Source organism: Eleginops maclovinus, chromosome 10 (assembly GCF_036324505.1).
Source record: "Eleginops maclovinus isolate JMC-PN-2008 ecotype Puerto Natales chromosome 10, JC_Emac_rtc_rv5, whole genome shotgun sequence".
Lineage (NCBI taxonomy): Eukaryota > Metazoa > Chordata > Actinopteri > Perciformes > Eleginopidae > Eleginops > Eleginops maclovinus.
In genome coordinates this window covers 8,721,099-8,744,271 of record NC_086358.1, presented here as the reverse complement: position 1 = coordinate 8,744,271, position 23,173 = coordinate 8,721,099, and the positions used below count along the sequence as shown (strand labels likewise).

Here is a 23,173-nt window from a genome sequence, read left to right as displayed (position 1 = left end):
TGTTGCCGGAGAGGTCAAAGTGGCAGTAATTAGAGGTGATACCTACCAGGCAGCACCGCTAAGACTAAACCTTTTTATCAGTTTCTTTCTAATCTATGCCAGAGTGAACATTTGGATTTGTAGCCCTGCAGTGGTGCTATAGTTGTGGGAGGGGGCATCTCAAAATACTGTTACCTAGTCCTCTAGGCTTCATAGGAAGGAAACGGTTAACCTGGCGAGTAATAATATTTATCATAGACCACTGTTGTTATCTCAGTCACTGGGCTATGTGTTGCATTCTTAAAACCTTAGTAGTTAAATTGTTATTTCCATCACATCTCTGACTGTTATAGTCCAATCAAATCCAATGAAGATTTTCGAGGAGTGCTGCAAGGGTTGTTCAATGGCTTGTATCCGTTCATAGAAACTGATGAACATGAACAAACAAACACAAGGACAATGTAACAAACAGAATAAAAAAGCCCCAACTTTTAGAGAGGTTCCATGATGACTGTCATTTCCATGTTGTAGAACCCCTTTAATGGATCTCATGCCACACTGTGTATGGATACCTTTTTATAATTACGGCTGTCAATATACTGTCGATACTGTTGTTTGTTTAGCGCATCCAACACTGTTGGTCAGTCTCTCAATACTTTGCTACTTGTCCATCCTGTCTCGCTCTCAGCCCTTAGCTTAGTCCTTCAGAAGACAAATATAAGCTTTCATTTCTAAAATAAGACATAATAATATCCTTCAGTTTTTGTGGAGTAGTAAAGCCTTGCCTACACAGGTACCGTCCCAAATTATTGCAAATATTAGTTTGAATTGATTCTCCAATCCCTTTACTTTCCCTTTTTATATATCAGTTCAAATGGACAGTTGTCATTTCCATCTCATGCATAACATGAGCGAGATGTTTTTGTCCTTTTGGTTCAGGGACACGTCTAATAAATCTTAGACTCTCTCTCTAGGTCAAGTATTCCATCACTGTGCCAAAACAGGTGTATCATATTCTTGGCGAGACATGTCCCCCTCCTGTCCAGTGAGCAGTCCGTCCTCTACAGGCTGTGTCCTTGTACGCCGTGTCACTCCGCACCGGGACTGATGTGATCGGACTTACAATAGCAGCCTGTCTGCTGCTATCTTATAATCCTGCACTACAAGTCCTAGATGCTTAAAATGCAGAAGCAGAAACAGTACAGGGAAAAGGAAACAGGGATGGAAAAGGAATATTATGAGACAGAAACAGGATGTATCCTTTGCTGTCGATTGTAGAAACCAGCATGAGTCGTTGTTCACCGTTTTTATTTCAGATTTCAAATTGTTCAAATGGTCATGAAGACTTCTTGTACATAAAAGTGGCCTCCTATATGAGATGTCTTCAAGTTTACGCTGGTAATATCTATAGGTCAGATATACATTTGTATTTTTGACCAAAACCTAAAAAACAAAACAATTTAGTACACAATCTAAACAGATGTGCATCGTTACAGGCTTTAAGTTATGTCATTTTAACACTTAGTAATGGCAAGGATGTTTTAAAAACAAGTTTTCATCCTCATTATGTTGTACATTCTTTGAATGTCTTTCATAAAAAGAGGTGCCATGTTTATAATAATTATGTATTAATCTTGGCTTTTATCTTTTGGCATTTGCTCCAGTGGATATGTACACATTCTTTATTTAAAAAACAAACTGCGTTCATCAAACTGTTCAACAGGACACTATAATAGAAATATTAAATAGGGGCAGTGTGAAGAATATGGATTAATCCATCAGAACATATGTACTTTCATTAGAGCAGAAGAATGACATGACTTTGTTTTATCCATTAAAATCACGTTTGTAAGCCTTTATATTCTTGTTGGTGTTACAGATAGTTTGCTATTCCGCGAGAAAAATTACTGTTGAAGATAACAATATGCTCTTTGCATCTAAAACAATCACACAACAGTCATATCTGTAACCACGTGAGTAAAGAACCCCATCACATTTTTTAAAATCATAGCTACACCGAGTAATGCTGAGAGGCCTCAGTCTCCAGATACTAACATAGACTCTCAAAAACATTACAGACGATATGTAACAAGCTGACACAGCACACTGTAATAGAGTGTACACGCTATGCATCGTATGTACAAAATGTTCCTTTATAGGCGATGTGATAAATCCACAAACCACCGTAACAATCAAATAAATCTACAAAACAAATCTATTCCTAGTACCGAAACATGGAGAAGAGGAACTGTTTGCGTTTATCCGGCTGATGCGTCTTTATACTTTGAGAATACTCTGATAAAATGTTACGGTGTTGATTTAGCATTTAAAGAACCATATTCAATACGTTATCACTATGACATGTGTTAGTTGTCCCTTGTGACATATTATATATCAGCACAACACCTAGTTTTCCTGTTGTTGAACTAAAGCAATTTACTGGCTGGACAAATAAAAGCGCAGTTATGACAGACGATGATCCACTTCATCCCAAAAACGCTCTTCAGCACGTTGGCTGTCCATTCACTGACTTGCAACAGTTTCCAAGTAGTGACATTATGCACGTGCTGATGAGATCACAGGGTTTAACTCCATAAAAATGAGTCTTCCTTAGTGTGAATCTGATTCTTGAAGAACCCAAATTGCCCCCACGAGGCATGGAAGGCAAATCTCTTCAGCCTCTTCTGCTTTCAGCAACGTGGACCGCTCAGAGACATAATCCTCGGTTTTCTAGGTTTGTAGCGCGCGGTTGTGTTGCCTAGTTCCATTTCAAGAAAAATGCAGGTGTCACACTTTGGCAAATGTCTAAATCAAAATGAGTTGAATCTGATGAGTGTTGATCCGTAGTCCTCAGATCTTACAACAGTTGGAAACCTTCGATCCGTATTAAAGCGACGGTTAGTGCAAGGAGCATACTTGAGGGGTTAGAGTGGGTAAGGTCTGCTGCGGCGCTCCGAGCATTGGCCTTTGAGTCACCGGACTCATCCAGTTGATGGTTCTGAAGGAAGAGAACAAAGTTTTGAGGTTGAGTGGAAATGTATTATATAACCTTTTTTTTAAGAAAATGATGGCACAATTTGCTTGAAATTCAGGTCATAAAAATGCTTTATTTACATTGTAGATTTTCAATTTGTGCATTTGAAGACCCGATTATTTTTTAGTCTTTATTAGCAACATTTAGGGGATCCATTTATTGTAGTTGTATCTTTTATAATATCAGATGTTTGAAAAAAAATGTGCCTTTTTAAATATATGTAGTTCATCGCTAAATACTGAATTGAATAGACTGAATAAAACAATGCTTACCACACATTGAGCGGTATCCACCGTTAGATTCGACACCAGTTTTTGGGCCTGGAAGGAGAAAAGTAAGTGAGAGACGGCACAGAAACACATCAATCAGTCTTCTCTTGGTGTGTTTGCCTGTCTTTTAAGATCACGGTCTGGCTAATGGTGGTGCAAAAATGCTCTGAAGTAAACAGCAGACTTTCTCTTAGCCAGTGTCAGCATAGCGGAGTGGACACATTGTCTTTGTCTGGAGGTTGCTAAAGGAAGGGCATCGACTTTGAAGTAAAACAAGGGTGAGCAAAAAATGATTACTGCATCAACAACAATACGATTTATGATAATGCTTTCCGTGCCCACCAGTTCCCATGGTTTAGACCTACATGCACCTCTTTGTATAATCCTCCTCCTCAGGCAGGAGATTCCAGTTGTTTGTGTAAAAGTATGTATGTGTGTGAGATCCCCAGCTCAAGGTTATGACAGTTTAATACATTTAAAACTTTTCTTCCAACCTTTTTAGCCACACATAAAACTACCCACACACATTTTGTACACACTCAAGCAAACGCGCACTCACAGATACAGATGAAGAACAGAAAATGATAAAGTGACTCTATGGTGGTTTGGGGACATTAGAAACAGTCCATGCGTTGGTTTTTAAGTAGGGAGAATTCTATGAACCTGTATTTCTAGAGAGGAGTGATTAATTGCTCTATAGGTGGTCTTTTCTCCAGGAGGAGGTGTGTTTCTTTTACTGAAGATAAATCATATTATCGCTATTAAAAGCCAAAATGATAGATTGTCTCTTTTTTATGTGATATCATCTCATTTAAAAATATAGCCCCATAGTATTTATCAGAAGAGGATAACAGAGGTCTGAAGTGTGTTGGTGAAGCCAAACAGGAGCTGCAGTTCCTTTTTCGAAGTACATTTATATGGATAAATAGACACATGTTAAATTAAATGGGATCTAAAAATAAAATGTGAGTCTAGTGTGAACAATGTCTCCCAATCTCAGTGCAGGAGTTAGCTGTTATTAGAGGTTGCAATCATGTCACATATTGTTCCTCAGCAGATGGATTTTTCTCAGGAAATCAACACATAAGTCCAGTTTTAGCAGCTTCCTGTTTACTTTAAGATTGATTTTAAGGTCCTGACATCAAAGGCCTTTTAATAGGCAAGGACCAAGCTATATTGCAAACTGCTTTGTCAGCTAAGCTGTCAAGAACACTGTGATCTTCTGCTGCTGGTTTGTTAGATGTTCCCAGAAACGGCAGCAAAAAAAAGACTGGTGATTTCGTTAATTACGCCCCAAAGCTATGGAACAAAATACCTATAGACATCAGGGAAGCCTGCTTGGTGGAAGTCTTTAAAAAAACGTATAACCTATTTGTACAATTTAGCCTTTTAAGGAACTACCTCCTGCTCTCCGCTGCTCTCCGATGCATTTCAATCCTTCACCTGATTCTGTGTTGTATTGCACTATCCTCCTTTTAGTACTTTATCGTCATACCTTTAATCTACATGTTTTTTTATGTCTATTGTATGCTATTTTAAATATTTTACTGGTAACTGTAATCTATGTGATATCAACTTTGTGTTGGTATTTTTTTAAGACTACTGTGAAGCACTGTGAACTGCAATTCTTGTATGAAAGTTGCTATACAAATAAAGATTATTAGAATTATTAAGATGTTAAAACTAGACATACTATTCGTTATGATTTGAATTTAAAAGTGAATTCCTGACCTCGGAACTGCGACTCCATGTTATTAAATGGTTGTATTTCTAGTTGTAGTAATCAGTAACAACATTTAAATTATGCATGAACAGCTAAAGTTGTTTCAAAGTTTCAAGGCAAACAAGACCCTAAAAAAGAAGAAAAGCGGTAAACTAATACAATAAAATAGTTTCCCTGCACACACACACACACACACACACACACACACACACACACACACACACACACACACACACACACACACACACACAGACACACAGACACACAGACACACAGACACAACCCCTTTGGGCCATTTGTGATGTTACTCTGGCAACAAATTAGCTTTGACATGACAGCTTGGGAGACTCTGACTCTGCACTGACGTCTCATCTTTCTGCCCAGGAGGGGGGGGATTCTGTGCCTTCATAATTCCTGATCCATCAAGGTGACGGAGCCAGACGTCTGACGCTCAGACGGAAAGCTCTGAATAGATCTCCACCTGATATTAAGCCCTCAATTTAGAATCAGGCACTTTAGCTCAGAAGTTAGAGCGGTTTCTGATGCCTTTTTAAATGCACAAGGACAAAAAGTAAATGTATTTGAATCATTTGTTGTGGAGAATGTTTTCATCTTTGTCTTATTTTTCCTTTTAAACTGCAGTGTCCTTCTGTAAGCTTCAGCCAAAGAAAGTAAAACTCACTACAAACAAATGACTTCATTAGGATTAGGATTTCTAATGATAATTACCGTATATTGAATTCCTTATGAGACAAATACAGGTTCTCTGTTCAAGAGATTAGTGGAGGTATATATTATGATTTCCATACTCCGATCTGATAACAAATATGCAGTTCATATCTTCTCTCCTTTTTTTTTTTAAGACACCACATTTAATTGTACAATTATTTATTACTTTAAAACATATATACATCCTATCTTTGAACACAAAGGCTTTACTGTTTAAACTCTTCACTTCACCTGTAGGGTCCCACAGATGTTATATAATGAGTCGTCATCCAGATCCAGTTTGTTCACGTCTGTCAGTGCATCCAGTCCGTTACTGGTTCGATCTTTCCCCCTCCGGGTGATGCTAGACTCCAGCGTTGTAGGCTGAATTGGCGGTTGGGGTTGCCAAACTCCAACATCAGTGCCATTGCCAAACGCCTGGATGGCATTACCTGCAAAAATAGTGTATTAATGAGTGGCATTCTTGTATGTATGCACTATTATTCAGTATAAAACTAAATGGAATATGAAAAAAACCCCCACTATATTTATATTTGAGAAAATAAGCACCCAATGTCATTACTCCTGTTATAATAACCTGCAATACTTTATCAAAAGTTTTATCTAACAAAATGCCCTCTGAACCTCAATTTAATAAAATAGTCTGCACATCTAATAAGTTAGCAGATGTGGATGCCTTTGCTTTAGTAAAAAGAGCAAGTGGCATGGCCCAAAACATTCATATCCAGCTTTAATAATTGATACTTTAGATAATTGTGTAGGAGAAGAAATTACTTGACCTTTCTCAAGAGATCCTTTTAAAGAGCAGTCTCTGCCTTTTTTAATACATACGATTCACAAAAAATGAACCTCCTCACTGCTTGAATTAAGAAAACTTGTAAAATAAAGGAGTTTATGTAATTTCCCATCATTCGAGATACCTTTGCACCAGCACATTTAAATGAGAGTTTTTATAGTAAAATCTTATTGGCCAAGTTATTGCAAAAGCAATTTAGGACAATGCCTTTCAATTAATATTGCTCTTCTATATCTACCGTTATGACTTGGAGTCTAAATGAGAAAAAATACTCGTACTCAAATGAGCAAAAGAACTAGAGATATTTCTTAAAACAGTCAAAGTAACAGGCGTTGTATTGAAAGGGTGTGATGAAGAACAGTACAACGTTTGAAGGGAAATGTATTCCTGCGGTATGGACACTCACGTAGGCATCTGTTGTTGTTGAAATACTCAGCGAATCTGTCACAGTCTGGTTTTCTGTTCCCGCTGCTGCTGCAGTCACACCAGGGTGACAGGGTAATACCAAGTGATCGCACATAATTGGGTGTCATCACTGTACCTGCAGCATAAGGGAGGAGAAAACTACTTTTAGTCTTTGTAACAGAAGTCCCAATCTCATAGTCGAAACCCTCTATAACATGACTTTTTTAGGTTTCAAATTTCTATCTTCAGGTCAGCCAATGAGAGTCAGATTATTCAATATTACAGGTTGCCTTTATCTCCATTGGACTTTTCACTGACGTAACAATCCGCTGCATCATGATTATAACCCTCCCGGACTTGTAAAGTATTCACATTATGTATGCCAGGGCCTGTGCAAAAAATGTTCAAGTGTTTTGAAAAGTTTTCAAGGCTGCCTTCAATTTATGGGAGTCAACTGTTGTGACCAAACTGTGGCACACATACTTCAAGTTAAATGAAACCAATTTTGTCTTCTTGATGTAACTGAAGAAAGAGGACATTTTGCTTTGCATGGGTTGAGTAGGCTCATAGCTATTAGCTGTGCAAGTACATGCAAATGTATGTGTACAGAGACAGAAGTGAGTGGTTGAGCCAGGGGGCCCCATTAGAGGGGGTAACCTGTGTGAAGTGCAATATGAATGGTGTAGTTTAAAAGGTCCGCCTGTTGAGTTTGCAATTGGTCACTACTGCCCTGTGTTTAAATGTCATTACTAAAACTCAGCACTTTCCTTTTTATACATAATAGAACAGGCTGATAGCAGAGGGACTGAACAAAAGGAAATAATCATTACTCTTGCACAGAGCTGTAATGAACTTTACCCTATGGATTTACAATTTATAAACTGGGATCTGGTGCCTTAATCTCCACTGTGGAGAATACATTAGGTTATTTGGCTTGCTGATTAACAAATGAAAATCATCTGTTACACAGCTTTTGTACATGCCTACAGAGAAGTATCCACGGTTTCAGTTTTTTATCTGTAGGCTGCACGACATGTGACATTCGTTCATGGTTAAATTGAGATTGTCAGATTCATATTGACATACTTTCTCCTATATTTTAAACCCAAAAATGAAATGACATTTGAACATAAGTCTATTCTTTTTTTTTTAACAAGTCTGTTTGTAAAATGGAGTTATTTAACTGTGTGAAGAAGGCCAAAGCTGACCACCATTGTTTTTAGCTTTATGGAATGGCAAATATTATGCAGCCCTACACTTGAAATGGCTTTCTGCTATCTTTTAGTTTCAGAAAAACAGAATCCAATTAAAGCTTTTTTTTTTACATGACTTCTAATCACGCTTCTAATTAAGAGAGAAAAAAATATTGTCTGAAAAATAATTGATTTCAAAAAGGACCTTGCAACATGTTTTAGATTTCACACGCTGTTGAGTAATATCGAGGCACAGAACAAACACTATTAGTAGTCCAGTTTTTGGTCCTGCTACCTGTCTTATCTATATAATTCTGAAGCCAATTTTAAAAGGCTTCAGAGAACTTACCAATTAGACCTGAGTAAGACAGCAGGCAGTCAGCGTAGCTCTCCCTCAGACAGCCCGATATGGAGTGGGTTTCTGGCTGACAGTTACTGATAAAGTCTGCCAGCCTTGACCTAGAAACATTACAAATTAAAGATGCTTATTCCTTCTTGCTGCATCAGATACAACCCATCAAGTATTTTGCCACATGTATAAGGTTCGATATAAGTCATAACAAAACACCAACACTGTTGTGAAGAGATTTAGATTTTGAGTAAAGATGAAGCCCATTAAGCGTCACTTCTTACCTGCAGATGTAGTTGGTCTTGCATGAGTTCTGCAGAGACAGACAGTTGGGTTTGTCTTTGTCCTCGTAGGAACATACGGGGACGATCGTTTGCCGTCGGCGTTCTGCACATGCTGTCTGATCCCCCGATGGACAGGAGCAAAACAGCATCCCATAGCTGTATTTAGTTGGGACCTTTTTTTTTTTTGGAAAGAAAACATAATATGTCAATTGATGTCTGAAAAACATTTTCAAATGTTCTTCAAATTCCACTACCATATCCAGTTAATAAATAGTTAAATAATGACTGATCAATAACAACCAGAGTTGGGTGTAACACGTTACAAAAGTAACAGGGTTACAGTAATGTATTCCTTTTAGCTGTCAGTTCTCAGGAACGCAGTTACAACACGTTTTCACCCGAGATGATGTGGTGTGTTTTGTTTTTAAGAAATCACAAACATCGAGAGACATTCCGACACCAGAGAAATAATTGTGCAGGTAGAATAGTTACTCAGTAGGCCTGTTTACTATTGGTTAAGAATGCTGCAGAAACAGATTAGCGATCGAGAGCTGCAGGCTCTGAGAAAAGACAAGAGAAAGACAGGAGTGCACGCAGGTCAAAGCAACAGAAGGTAACTTTCTCTGGGTCTGCTGCTTGAACCCCGAGAAGTTGAGAGACTCGTGGCAGAGAGTTGAAGATATGCAGCCTCTGTCCTCTGTGGAATCTCCGGCTTTTAGAAGCTTGTCAGTCAAATCCCCATTAACACACCAATGACAAGGTGAGCTAATGCTGCCATAGAGGCTCGTTCATATACAGCAGGTTACAGGGCCGTGCAGAGGCTCCACTGACATGTTGTTAATAACACACAGAGACGTAATGTTACCGCTATCACATATTATTCAGCCCACTTAAACGGAGCATACGTTTAATTTCAGCATACTGCCATAGAGAGCTTTAATTAATGAGCTGCAATAAACTACATTTTAGCATTTCAATTCATACTGTTGCGGGTATTTATGGGTAAGTAACTCAAAGTAACGCAAAAGTAGTGTAACGCATTACAGTTCAGAGACAGTAATAATGTAATGTAAGTTATTACTTTAAAAAGACAGTAATAAGTAATATTTACTGTATTACATTTTGGAAGTGACTTGCCCATCACCGTTAACAACCATGGCCGCCTTCCAAGGAAAGTAGTAGCTTTTAGTGGAGATAAGTGCTGGTGAGTCACTGTGACTTTTACAGAGAAATTTGTTTCAAAGAAAAATGATTTGACATTGGACATGTAGTTTTGTTGTAGATTTTTAGCAGCAACTGCAACATCAAACGCACACAAAAGCTGAACATAGCTGTGAGAAATCACATGCCTAATTACCTTGTCAAAGAACTGTCGTAGGGCCTTTTGGCATTTGCGCTTGTTGCAGACCTCAGACGCTGACACCCTGCTGGTACAGGGGGTGATGTAAGACGAGCGGTACTTCTTGCATGTGTCATTCAGGTTACAGGCCTTGGCAGCATTCAGACAGTTGTTCTCCTTTGTAGATGCAGGCTCAACTGAGAAAGAAGAGAAACGTATCAATTCGTATTTCATCATGTGACATTTATTTCTTTATTGTACAGGTTCTCGCATCATAATTGATTTGTGCTTCCAAGTGAATTATATGAGGGGATACAGTGCATCCAAGAGACAGATATTCAATTTAAGTGAAAAAACAGATGAAGTGCTTCACAAAGAGATACTGTTGTCCTGCAGGGCAAATTTTTAAAGGGATATTTCACTCATAATCCTCATTTCCACTTTGTAAAACTTCAAATACATCTGGATGTGTCCCCGATCACATTTAAAGTGCATTGGAAAAAGGTCTTATGATAGATAACAATTACCTCATTATTAAACTTCAAATCATTCAGAACTCTTCAGCCTGATCATCACCCGCACCACATCCTCTGACCACATCACCCCCATCCACCTCCAACTGCATTGGGCCCGCACCGGATCAGCTACAAAAACCTATTGCTCGTCCTACAAAGCCCTCCACAACCTGGCCCCCACCTATCTGGCTGACCTCCTTCAGGAATATATACCCCGTCTCGCTCCCTCCAGTCATCCTCTGCTGGTCTGCTAACCGTCCCCACCCCATGCCTCATCACCGTGGGTGCTCAGGCTTTTAGCTGCACTGCTCCCAGACTATGGACCTCTCCCCCCACCGCATCAGACAGTCTGACACAATCACCAAATTATAATCCCAGCTAAAAACCCACCTGTTCAGATTAGCCTACTCACTATAGTGCTCACAATCATCTGTTTCCCTGAATAACCTGTCCCGATCATTCCTGTCTACTTTGATTGTGTTTTTATCATGTGCTGTTGCTTTTTAACCTGGGTGTCGTGAAAGGCGCCCTTAAATCAAATGTATTGTTATTATTATTAACATTTAAATATATTGAATTATCCAAATGATTGGAAGAGACTATTCGTCTTACAGTGATAACCAGAACAAATCTAGATATCTTTTTTTTTCCTATATTTAAACCAGTTCTTCACCATGTCATACTAGTATTGCATAATTGAAAATGAAAAAGAGCAACTGTATAAGCGAGGTTGAACTCACTCATGCTTGCATTTAGAAACATTACATCTTTTAAAGGGGCTTCATTATGAATTATTGCACCAATTTGTTGCTCCAGTTGCTTCACATTTGTTGCAGTTCCTTTGTTACACGTCTGAACTCTGGGAAAACCAAAAAAACAAACGTACGACCTGGAAAAAAACCCTGTTCGGACAAAGTGCATTTTCCCTGCTTCAAGGTAATGTAAAAGTCACCCATCTTTGCTTCCATCCCAGTATGCCTGCCCGTCCATCACATCACAGCAAAATCACTCCATGGCCCACATAATGACTCCCTCACTTCTCATTTTTCTCATTTGTTGGTATAAAGTCCTTCCTGCTCCACCGAGTCTTGCACAGTAACACAAACTGTATCCTCAGCCTCGACATGGAAGAATGAATTCCGTAATTCTGCCTTTTGAGGTGGAATTGAAGCTCACTGCACTCTTTCATGCACCGCAGAATGAGCAATGATTAAATCTGAATACATTGTTGAACCTTGGGTTAATCACATATTACAAAATCCATTACTTACATCTGACAAGTGCCTAGAGATGTGGGCTGTGATCCTTTAGTGGTTGTTTGTAGGTCTGGGGCCATGGGGTGTGACAGATCTACCTCAATTACAGTTACCAAGAGAGACATGCTCACCTTAGTTGTATTAAAAACACACATTTTAAAAGTAAGTACTTGTGGATTAAGACATAATTGTGTCTACGTATGTGGATGTAGAAGGCGGCCCGAGCTTAGTGTGAGTAAGAAGGTTGGAGCTGTAGGTCAGAGTGTGACTCCATAAAGACGCAACACCCCACGGCTGGAGAAAACCTTTTCTATCTGGAGCATTTTTGCATTTAATAAGCCAATTATGGGGTCAAATTCTCAGTTTCAGGAGTACAATTCATATTTAAATGTGTCTAAGATCACAATGAAGTCAATGGTAGAATTATGACATTGTTGATATGGCAAAGCTCAACAATTACTTGATTCAAATCTCCGACAAAGTAGATGTAAGGCTTTAGTAGTAGCACTCGAGAAATGGGATTTTTTTTTTGGTGGATATGGAGTTATTTGACAATGGCAATGAGTCTTGAAAACAGGGCTTTGTGGGACATTATTATTTGTCTGTGCTGTGTTCTGTGCCGCTTGCACTGATTGTAATCCATAGAAAACACTCTTTTCTTGTTTCTGTAATCCTCTTACTACTTTGAAGTCTCTATTGTCATGCTTCTCTATAAAAACGCAGTGAGAAATGCCTGATATTTTAAACAATTCATCACTATAAACAAAAAAGCCAGTCAACCACAAACAGGTGATTTGCCAAACAGCATTATAACAATACTGTTCCAACATTTAAACCTGGAGTATACATTAAGAACTAAACATTATTCTAGTTTAAATGTATTGACCTAGGAGTGCATTACAATAACTGTAATGCTATATGCCCCCCTTAAATATAACATATCTTGTTCAAAGACCCACAGGCTTAAAGAAAAACAAATGTCACTAAGCCCTCTTAAGTTGCACCCCCTGAGCAAGGCCACCATGCTGCCATTGATGTTGACCAAAAACCAAACAGCGTAGCAAACCCTGGAATCTGACCCTTTGACCTCTAATTGGTTTATACAAAAGATCTTTTGAAGGACCGCCAGCAAAATAGGGTTAAGTATGAGGTTGATTGTGGTTTCCTGAGGGTAAACGTTAGAATATGAGAAGCAAACATTTGTATTGTACAGCTGCTAGACTAACAGTGTTTGTAATACCCTCAATTATGAAAGTTTCTCAGCATGAATAATGTTTAAAATATTTTCCTACCAACAACTCCTCAAATTAGTGGGCTTAAGCATGTTCCAATTGTGCAAGCTTGATTGACACATGGCTAGCATCTGTGATGAGCTCTTAAACATATTGATCACCCTGTATCTTTAATTCAATACTTGAATTACATTTATTATGTCAACAGATTTCACATTAGGTTAGTTGAACACAATAATATTAATTTAAAGTAAAACATATTAATGTTGTTGCTTTTAACTAACCTAATAAAGTTACGGGAAATTTGACATAATACATTTAATTAAATGTATTATCAGCGTTGACTGTAGTGCACTTAATACTTAAGAAAATAAACACTTCATGACGAATAAACTAGGACTGAATCATTGTTTGAGCTGTTAAATGTACCAATCACAAAGACCGTGACGTAACTAGAATCACACTTAAGCTGCAAATGATGCTAATTAAATGTCCGAACGTGGTCGGCTTAGATGGATTATTATCTCTTTGCAATCGACACATGATATAAAAAGCACCAACAGAATTCCCTGAACTGATGCTGCCATTAAACAAACTATAGGGGTGGTGAGTTGGGTCTGACAATATCAACTTGACACTGTATTACTTATTTAAAAAAGTACTAAAATGCCCCCTTTTGCCATCTAACGTTGTTGTTTGTCTGTTTTCTATTATCTGATAACCTCAGCGGGCATTTATTATTCGAAAATGCCTGGACTGCTATTTTCCTTTCCCACAGTGATGAAAAATTAATTTGCCAGTCGTTATCTTAACTGCAGATTCTCCATGGATGAAATAAATCCTTGTCAGAACCATTGTAAGCATCTGACAATTATCCTCATTTGTATTTGTATAGAACGATTTTTGGCATATTTATATTGATTCAAGTAATTGTAATGTGAATGAGCTATTAGTCTAAAAGTCTAAGAATAGTTTACAAATGAGTTCTATTAATTGCTAAAAAAAACAACAACTAATAGGCGCGTCCCTACGGTGAGGGCTGAAGCAGTATAGCTGGTCTTAAACCTCCTTTCTCTATGTGGCTTGATTCCATTGTAGCGGTTCTGGATAAAACCGTTCTGACACGTAACTGCTCAAGCTTTTTTTTGTAATCCCAGAATATGTATAGGACATGGTGTCATGGAACTTCGCTTTTTATCTGCGTCTGTCATGTAAATCCTCCTATATGTAACACAGATTATAGTAGAGTATTAGTGCGTCCACTTCCAGATGTGCATATGGTGGGTTAAAACTGATCAGCAGAGTCCTGTGGCTGACAACTATGCTAAAACACAGGGCCGTGTGTTTTTATAAATCCATTTTTTGAGGTTTCTAATTAGATATTCATGTATTTTAAGTTTAGACATTTTATGTATAATTATAATAAAATCAATACTCATTGAAACATACCTGATTACATTGTCCTTTGACAACAGTTCTGTAACTGTTTTTTTTAACAGGGTCTAAATCAAGCATTGTGTCGAATGCACAATTACTATATTTTGCTTCAATTAAATATTAATTTGCCTTTCATTCCTTTTCTTTAGCATTGTTTCCAGGTATCAAAAGGCTACCTGTGTTATTCAGATGATGCATAATTATATATGGCACATAGTGAGGTGAGGCCCCTGAGTTCAGCTGAAGTATGTTTATTATTTATATTTGCCATGTAATGTTTAAAAAAATGTCCAAACCTTAAACAGTTTATCTTTATTTATCTACGAATGCACTTTCCCACAAACTGCAACACAACTATATTGCAGAGTCTTTGAATGCTGTCCAGATTAATACTATAAAATCCTCCTTTGCAATGTATCACTGCTTTATTTAATCCTTCTAAACCTATCCCTCCACTTAGTGCTCTCTTTGTCATCTCCCATAATGGAAAATAGCGGTGGTCAGGGCGTATTCCTTCATGGCACCCTGCCTCCTATCAGGCTCCCTGCCAGCGCTGCTAAGTCCACGCCAACGTCTCAGTATTTATGACCAGACCCAAGACCCATTTATAAAGTGCACCCATGTAATTAGCAAAATCTCACTTGGTTCATACCGCACCAGCTATTTCTCCTTTTATTCCATTTAATCCTCCAGTTAGTCATCCTTTATTAATTCCAACAGAAGTGAAATACCTTCTGTATGTCTCAAGTGGGCCATATTCAGAATGATTCTGATAACCATACTGTTTGTGAAACCATACTGTCCTGTTTTTCATTCTGATTCTGTTGCTGCTTCAACTACTGAATTTCCCCACGGGGATTAATAAAGGTACATTTTAGAAGAGAAGATTGTTTTAAGATGACTAGACATACAGCGCTTCAATGCCTTCAGGATAAGAGCAGGGAAATGATGCCCACATTTGCCTTGTGTTGTTGATCAAGTCAGTTATGAACTTGCCGAATAATAATACTATAGGAGGGTCTTTTCTTCTTCCCTTCTACTTTTAAGCATTGATAGTTAAATCATGAAACATTCAATCATTGATCATTAATGCATCAATCTGAGAGGTGTAAGGAAAGCCTGAGGCACTAAGAAGATGTGTATGTCACTGTGTATGTGAGGGAATACGTGCAGGCAGGGTGATTTGCATGTAGATGAAGGTCTCTATGCAGCACACATGCACATAGTATGAATGATTAAGTGTTTGTGTACATACGTGCCTGTGTGTGGGTGTAGGGTGTGGTTAGCTGCGCACGTCAAATCTTTCCATGCCTGACCGAAAACATCATCCGCTGTCACCTGCATCCTACAGCGTTTCATTTCCTTATCTCAAAGTCATGGTTAGCCATTGCATGCATCACCCATGGTTGCATATCTACTAGGATGAGATTTTGACACAATATGCTTGCTAATAAATAGGATAAAGTTTGTTTCACTTCATGCCACTGAATGCTTAAGTAGTGCTATTCGATTACGCAGCATCTAAGTAAATTTCCAACTTGTAATCCTTAACTTGTGTCTATTATTGGGTTTGGAGCTCCCTCTGGTTAACTCAGTTGGAACAAATTGTGTTATTCTGCGGTCACAGAGGGGCAGAAGGAAAACAAAGTGTGTGAAAGGAAATGCCTTCAGATGATTCGCTGATACGGCTGAAAGCAGCCTTGTGTTTGAAGGATCGGCAGATTAAAAGTGTTTCTTCTACTCTGATGTTCAGCTAAGCAGTTTGCTCATATTTAGTTCATGGTCTGAATGGACAAATGGCAGAGGACAAAGACAACAGAGGGTGATTCTGTTGCTCCAGGCAACCAGACCCACCGAATTATTCTGAAGATCATCATGCCTGTTTTCATCTGTTGTTCACTGACTTGGATCTCTGTCGAACTACTGATGAGTATAGACTGGGAGTTGTGGGGAACGGTACTGGGCTCAGTGGTAGGGTCAGTACACGTGAGTGTCTTCTTACAAGTCAATTGAGGAACTGGTTCAAGGTTTTTTTTAAAAAAGTGTATCACTAAAATGAAACTCATTTCTGAATAAAAGACAATTTGCTCCAATGTATGGTGCTTAGATCATCATAGCAGCATGAGTGGCAGGATTTTATTAATAGGAATAGATTAGAAGTGGTTTGTCTGCACATATAAATGGCATTAATTAAAGCCCTAAGACTGGTTTAAATGGACATATTCATATTCAAATAAGCACTGGATGATTTGAGCTATTATTTAAATTTAAAGGGAAGCATTGTGAACAAAATGAGATAATTCCCTTGCTTATTCTTAAATGTAGCATGTGCACTCAAAAGATGTAATCTGCTCTTACATCATTGGTGTCAGATTGGAGGAACGTTTATCCGTTTATCTTGTCTCTAAAAAACGTTCTTAGTATAAGTTGAGAATGTGGTTGCACAAGATATACCCTTCAGAAACATACTCTTAACTCTCGCTATGGGATTGTCAGAAAAACAGAGAAGCTAGAGATCTGGAATCACCTCAAGTTGTAATAAGCTCAGTGGAATTGAACAAACATTATAAGTAAAGCTCACATAAAGATTATATAGACATGATCACACAATTTGTTGTACAGAAGCAGTTTTCTTTCTTTCGTTTAGGGCAGTTCTGTAGTCACCTCCTTCCTTCAGTCTGCGCAACAGCATTGTGTGACGTCTGTGAAAGGCACTTCATTAACTTCATTGATTTCTAAATGACGCAGCATTTAATTCAGCTGTTTCTGGAGACTATATTCGAGCTGTTATTGGCTTGAATGTCACGCCTTTCAGCTTGAATTAAGAATGGTATAAATATCTTGGAAGTGACTCTTTCTGTAGAAACCATATATGACAAAGTGACTCAGTGAAGTCAAAATTGAGCAAAAGAATGCTGGTCCACCCTAAAGATCAGCCCACCTTACGTGAGACTTGTGTGAAGTTTTTGCCAGCCCCCTTCTCTTTAATCAGTGGGTTAGCCACCGATTATGACACAAGAACTGGGCTTGGTTCTTGACTAGTTTATTAAACAAACAAATAGCCTCAACTGTGCTGTCCAGTTCATAACAATAAACCTTATGAATAACACATGAGTTGCGGGTTGATTAAATATTAGAGGATTAATAAGGAAAAGCAGTAAACCAGGGGTGTCCAAACTATGGCCCGGGGGCCAAATGCAGCCCGTTGGGCATTTTATATCGGCCCTCAGCAAATTCCAAATTATTATGGAATATGGCCCCAACTTGAAACTTGTGTTTTATTATATTGTGCTTCTTAAATATATATGTCAAGATACATTTCACAGTAGTATTGTGTGTTAAAAGCCCACTTTTCAAAGAAATGATGTCCAAACATTTTTAGTTGAAGCTCGTAACAAGCTGCAAAAATACCCTTCCTAGTTCCTCTTATTATAAGCAATCTGAAGACTCGGTTGTAGGGGTTAACCTGCTCACAAAATAAATGAAACCCTGTGGAGAGCTATGTTGTAGACCATTGGTTTTTCTTAAAGGATTTTCAAGTATCTAGTGAGTGGCCCAGCCCTTTGTACGTTTTTCTGATTGTGGCCCCCGTTGAAAAAAGTTTGGACACCCCTGCAGTAAACAATAGCTTACAACATTTCTTCTAACAATCCTTGTGGATGCTGGCTGGAAAGTGAATGCTTACTGTTTCGTAAAAAAAATGTGTCGCCACTTAAGTGAAGTCTGTGTGGAAAACACTGCTTTAGTTTGCATAACTAATGACACTCCCAGCAACCTCAGCTGTTGGAAATGTTAGCTTGCTATATAAATAGGAGGTGCTTTACATCAGCGTGATTGCGTTTCATTGTGAACATACAATGGCTTACTGGTGTAAATCAGTAAGAGCAGTAAGCTGTAGGCTTGTGGTCTTGTTGATATATTGTTTCTGTATATTTCATTGGTTATGTCATTTTATATGAGAAATCTTTGCCGAAATTGAACAGATCATAAAGACATTACATCATATTTAATCAAAAACAAGGGGGTTATAAGAAGTCGTTAGATGCATCTTCTTATGTTAAATAGTAATGATATATATTTTAATTGACTCAATGTATATAGTCACAAACTTTGATTTTCAGCTACTCTGAATTAGTTGGCATCATGTCTCATTCGTTGACCAATGGGATTCAGTATGGGTCATTCTGTGTTGCATCTCATGTGCATTACTTCACACTGCCTGAGGCCTGGTTTAGTTGCAGGAATGAGGTCACTTATGGAAAATGGATTCCTGATATTTAACCCAAAAGGTAGTTATTTTCTTCATTTGGCCTTTGGCTATTTACACAGCTATATATTAAACTGGCTAGTCAGCTGCATCTCTATTTATATTGCTCAGATATTCACAAACACATTGGTGATTATTTATAATAGATGGCACCACAGAAATTCACAGTTATACTTCCATGTCTTCCACATACTTAGTCCTTGACTGTGAATGAAGAGCATGTTGCAGATCAGATTTCTTTTTATATATCCTAAAGATCAAGATCGAAACATTTCACATTCGTCTTTCATCTACAAAAAGCAAATTCATACGTAGTTTTTCTTGTTCTATAGTAACTCCCGTTTTGTTTTACTAGTTTTACTGTTTGTTTTACTCTCATTATCTGAAAGCCTTGTGAAACCACTTCTCCACTTTCAGTTTTGTTGCAATTCTTCTTAGTCTCACATTGCTGAAGAGAAATCCGAATTCCAATAAATATTTCTTTACTCTGTGTTTGAAATACAGTTAGCCATTATGTCATCGCGTGTGGAGCAGGGCCACTTTGATACGCTAAGTGGATTCAATCACAGCGAGAGCCAGACGGAGAGAGGGAGCAGCGGAGAGGGAGAGAGAGAATCAAATGACCATTTTTTTTTCACTGGAACGGTAGCTGGCCAGTGCAGTAGACGCCCTCCTGCAGCCAGAAAGCCAAACACTGAAGAGAGCCAGAGTGCTGCACTTGTCACACACAACTCTTGTTCTATCAGTGCCATTGAAGGCAGAAAGATGGTTAATTACTCCTCTGTATGTGTGTGTGAAATCTAAATATGGACCTGCCTATATGTATGCAAGTCCAAATGCAATCCATTGACATTTGAGAGCTTCCACCGTACCATATACATGTAGATTCGCAACAACAAATAGCAAGCAACATATCTGTTTGGCTTTTTTGTTTTTTCACAATCAACACATCAAGCAATGCAAGCAATGGTGCTCGAACAACACAGGCTTTGCTCTAAAAGGGATAATTAATTCAAAAATACCTCCTAAATGCTACTTCCAGTGTTATTTCAGTGGAAAAAACACGTGCAAACCCCTCATCATCGCTTGGAGAGCTGAAAGTGAAATATGCTAAATGACTCTGCTTTGTATACGGTGGGTCACAGTGGCAGATAAAAAGCTTTTGTGATAGATAATGGGCGTTGAAAGCTGCAGCCTGAAACCAGACGGCAACAGAAAAGTGGTTGTCAAATAGTGACAGATTTGTGGCAGTGAGGTGGTGATTTAAGCTGGGTTTAGAATACAACCGAGACTTAATGGCTCTGTGTGTGTTGTGACTTAACTTTGCACAATGTCGAAACTAAAACCTGAGGAATGTCGGCGACACGAAAGCAGCTTCTTACCTGCGATGATGGGGGCCAGGCGGAAGATATCTGAGAGACGGCTATTGACTGGCTCATAAGGAGAGTACTCCAGCAAATCATTACCTGCATGGGAGAGAAAAGGACTGTCATCAATATGAGCTTGACATTGTGTGTATGTAAACATGTGGTGTGGGAGGATGTTATCTGATACACTTGAACATTATGTCAATTACACTATGAATCCCTGTTAATTACTCATTTTGACATGAGTGGTTGTTTTGTAAATATGACTGTTGTGTGATTAGACAATATATGAAGAAGTTGATCTTGGGTTACAATTTGATCAGAGATAATTTCTTACCGAATCTCTAACTACTTCACCAAAATACACATTTGAAGTACTTTCTTTGAGTAAACGCCACTTCTGATTCATTTCAGAGCGAAATGTGGTGCTTTTTTTCTTCAATGCCTTTATGGACAATGTCTTTGCAGTTTCATATTTCACATTTAAAGTAAACAGTATGGATTAATAAAGATTAAACCAAGCAGTTGTCTTATAGATTCAACTTGCCCATACAACAGTGATAATTACCCAATAAAAACCTAATGCGTTTGACATAAAAATTGACATTTTCTGATGCTTTTAATATGGTCAAATTGAAATGCTGCCTGCTGAATCTTAATACTTATTCTACCACTGTATTATACTATAGTAAGCGTTTGAATCAGTCAAATACCGATGGACTCTGAATCAGTGCATACCCTGTAAACTCTGATAAATACTCCAGAAGATCCGAAGGCAGTTCTTCTCCTTCTTCATGCCTCTTCTACACCTGCAGTTGTTCAGCGTGCTCTGCCTCATTGCTTCTATGGCGCTGCGGCACTCGCCCTGCGCCTCGGCACCGGGCACCGCGCTGAAGTTGCTCTCCCTGCCCGCCACACACTGCCTCATGGTCCGGTACCTGGTGCTGCAGCTGTACTCCTTCAGACACTGCTCGCTGGCCTTTACGCAGTCCAGGCGCGCGGGCCGGGAGGACGAGCTGCCGTCACCCTTCAAGGTGAACCCGGAGTCTGGGAGCAGGAAGTCAGACAGATTTGTGATCCAGATGTAAACTCATTTAGCAACATTTTTCTATACACTAAAAGGTAATCGAACAAAACAATATTTAACAAGAGAGTGGTTCATTATATTGCCAGATGATGCACAATGAGCATTACACACTGTGTGCAAACGTTCCTAACAATCAAAACAGATCAAACGTGTTGCCATTTGGCTAGATGCGCCCTATTCCAACCACTGTCTACTGCGTGTATTGTGTTCAACTGTAAAGGAACAAATGCATTTCAAGCCAAACATATATATTCAACAGTTGAAAGTGTAACTTACCCGGGAAGGACAAAATCATGACAAAAGTTATTAAAAACATTGCGCTTTTTGGAGAGGTTTTTAAAGAGGGTATTAAGATAAAGTTGTCACACAGATCCGCTTTTCTTCGGGTTGCACATCATGTCAGTTCAGGTGATGATCCATCCGCTAGATCCAACAGTGAGAATCCAAACTCTCCAACCGAGTCCAGCAGCTAAAACCACATCTTGCAAACCTGTCGGACTTTTGGACGATTGGAAAAAGCAGGAGTGACACAGAAGGGCGCGCTGGTGGTGGACCATTTCCACTTCACTCCGCTCACATCAACTCCAACTCAGTAGCTGTCAGTGGGTTGGAGGACAAAACTTTACAGCTTCGACCGAAAAGAAATCACAATGAAACTCTAAACCAACTTAATAAAGGAATGCATTGCACTTTGAATTGTCTAACTGCCCTTCTTGGACTGTGCCTCAACGATACATCCTCTAAAAGCTGGAGAAATCCATCCCGTTCCGCAGGTGCAAAGGCAAAACAACCCCGTCTGATCCGGACTGTCCTCCACTCTGATGACAGAGAACTGAGGGACACGAGATGCAACGCGTGAGGGCGTGACGTCATGCGACTATGCGCACAATAACCTTAATAGACCCATTAACAGCCTCCATTTACATCAGCCTGCTAAAACAGTGAAAACAAATTGATGGCCAGCAGCGACTCTGTTACATGTGTAGAACATTTTAGCTGGATGGAGTTCACTTATTAACTCTGTGGAAATTCAGCATTTATAATAGCCCATTATATATTTATGTAACCTGCAGGCCAGCACAACCTAACCGATTTATGTAATATATTTCCTACTTCAACAGCTAAATTGCAGCCATTTTTAAGTGTTTCAGTATCTCACTGAAGGTACTCTTCAGCCAAGGTATTCAATATGTATAGATACTATTAATAGGCTGCAGCACTTTAATTTAAGAGAGTGGGTCGCCTGCAATTGTGTTTTTTTGTAGGAGGTTTAAACATTTCAAGGTATTCAATCCACCAAATTGAAAGTGGTAAGTGGAATCTGGCTGAGGGGGGAAAAAATCACATTGCTTCTTTATCTAAAATTGCAGTTACCGTATAAATTGTGATAACTATTGACAGAACTTTTTCTATCAAAGTTTGTTTTTCTGCCCGAGAAATGAGGGGGGTTTAGAGAATGAGGGGAAAAATAAGACGTCGCACTGAAGAATTCACTGGGTAAAGATTTTGTGAGCTTCCAGCCTGCTTTGCTTGACAGAGTTTCGGCTAAGCAATAAACTATTTAGGTAACAAATAATTGCCCTTTCACCTTAATTTAACAAACCGTTTTTGTGTATGAATGCTATCCTTTTCAAACATTATTTACAGAATGTTCTGATCGTATATTTTTCTCATGCTAACATAGAGCATTTTTTCCACTTAAGGACCAGTGAGAAGAAAACACATCACACCCCTTATTCCACATACTTTTTTTTTTACTCAACAACTTTGACATCTAGAATGGATTGTTGTTTGTTGGTCATAAAAGTTGATAACCACTTCTGAAGACCACCTATGCTAATATAGAAATGACTAAAACATTAGCCTTTAATGTCTCAATTCACATAAATGCAACACATTACCTTAAATGATA

General features: G+C 38.6%; 1 protein-coding gene across 1 annotated transcript; it reads right to left on the bottom strand.

Annotated features, from left to right (window-relative positions):
- Positions 1 to 1,278: 1,278 nt before the first annotated feature.
- gfra1b (gdnf family receptor alpha 1b) lies at positions 1,279 to 22,019 on the bottom strand. The gene is made up of 10 exons (XM_063893455.1): positions 21,538 to 22,019; positions 20,913 to 21,221; positions 20,190 to 20,273; positions 10,119 to 10,297; positions 8,762 to 8,934; positions 8,478 to 8,587; positions 6,937 to 7,071; positions 5,966 to 6,165; positions 3,286 to 3,333; positions 1,279 to 2,977 (listed from the first exon to the last, which is right to left on the bottom strand). The coding sequence occupies exons 1-10, from the start codon at positions 21,575 to 21,577 to the stop codon at positions 2,837 to 2,839; spliced, it is 1,419 nt and encodes a 472-aa protein (XP_063749525.1). The 5' UTR covers positions 21,578 to 22,019; the 3' UTR covers positions 1,279 to 2,836.
- Between the last annotated feature and the right edge of the window lie 1,154 nt (positions 22,020 to 23,173).

Excerpts from the sequence above, each read along its gene's own strand:
- gfra1b (XM_063893455.1), bottom strand. The coding sequence starts at position 21,577 with ATGTTTTTAATAACTTTTGTCATGATTTTGTCCTTCCCGG. Across the intron at positions 8,935-10,118 it reads TACGACAGTTCTTTGACAAG|GTCCCAACTAAATACAGCTA; the intron begins GTAATTAGGCAT and ends AAAAAAAAAAAG. Across the intron at positions 3,334-5,965 it reads ACATCTGTGGGACCCTACAG|GCCCAAAAACTGGTGTCGAA; the intron begins GTGAAGTGAAGA and ends TTCTCCTTCCAG.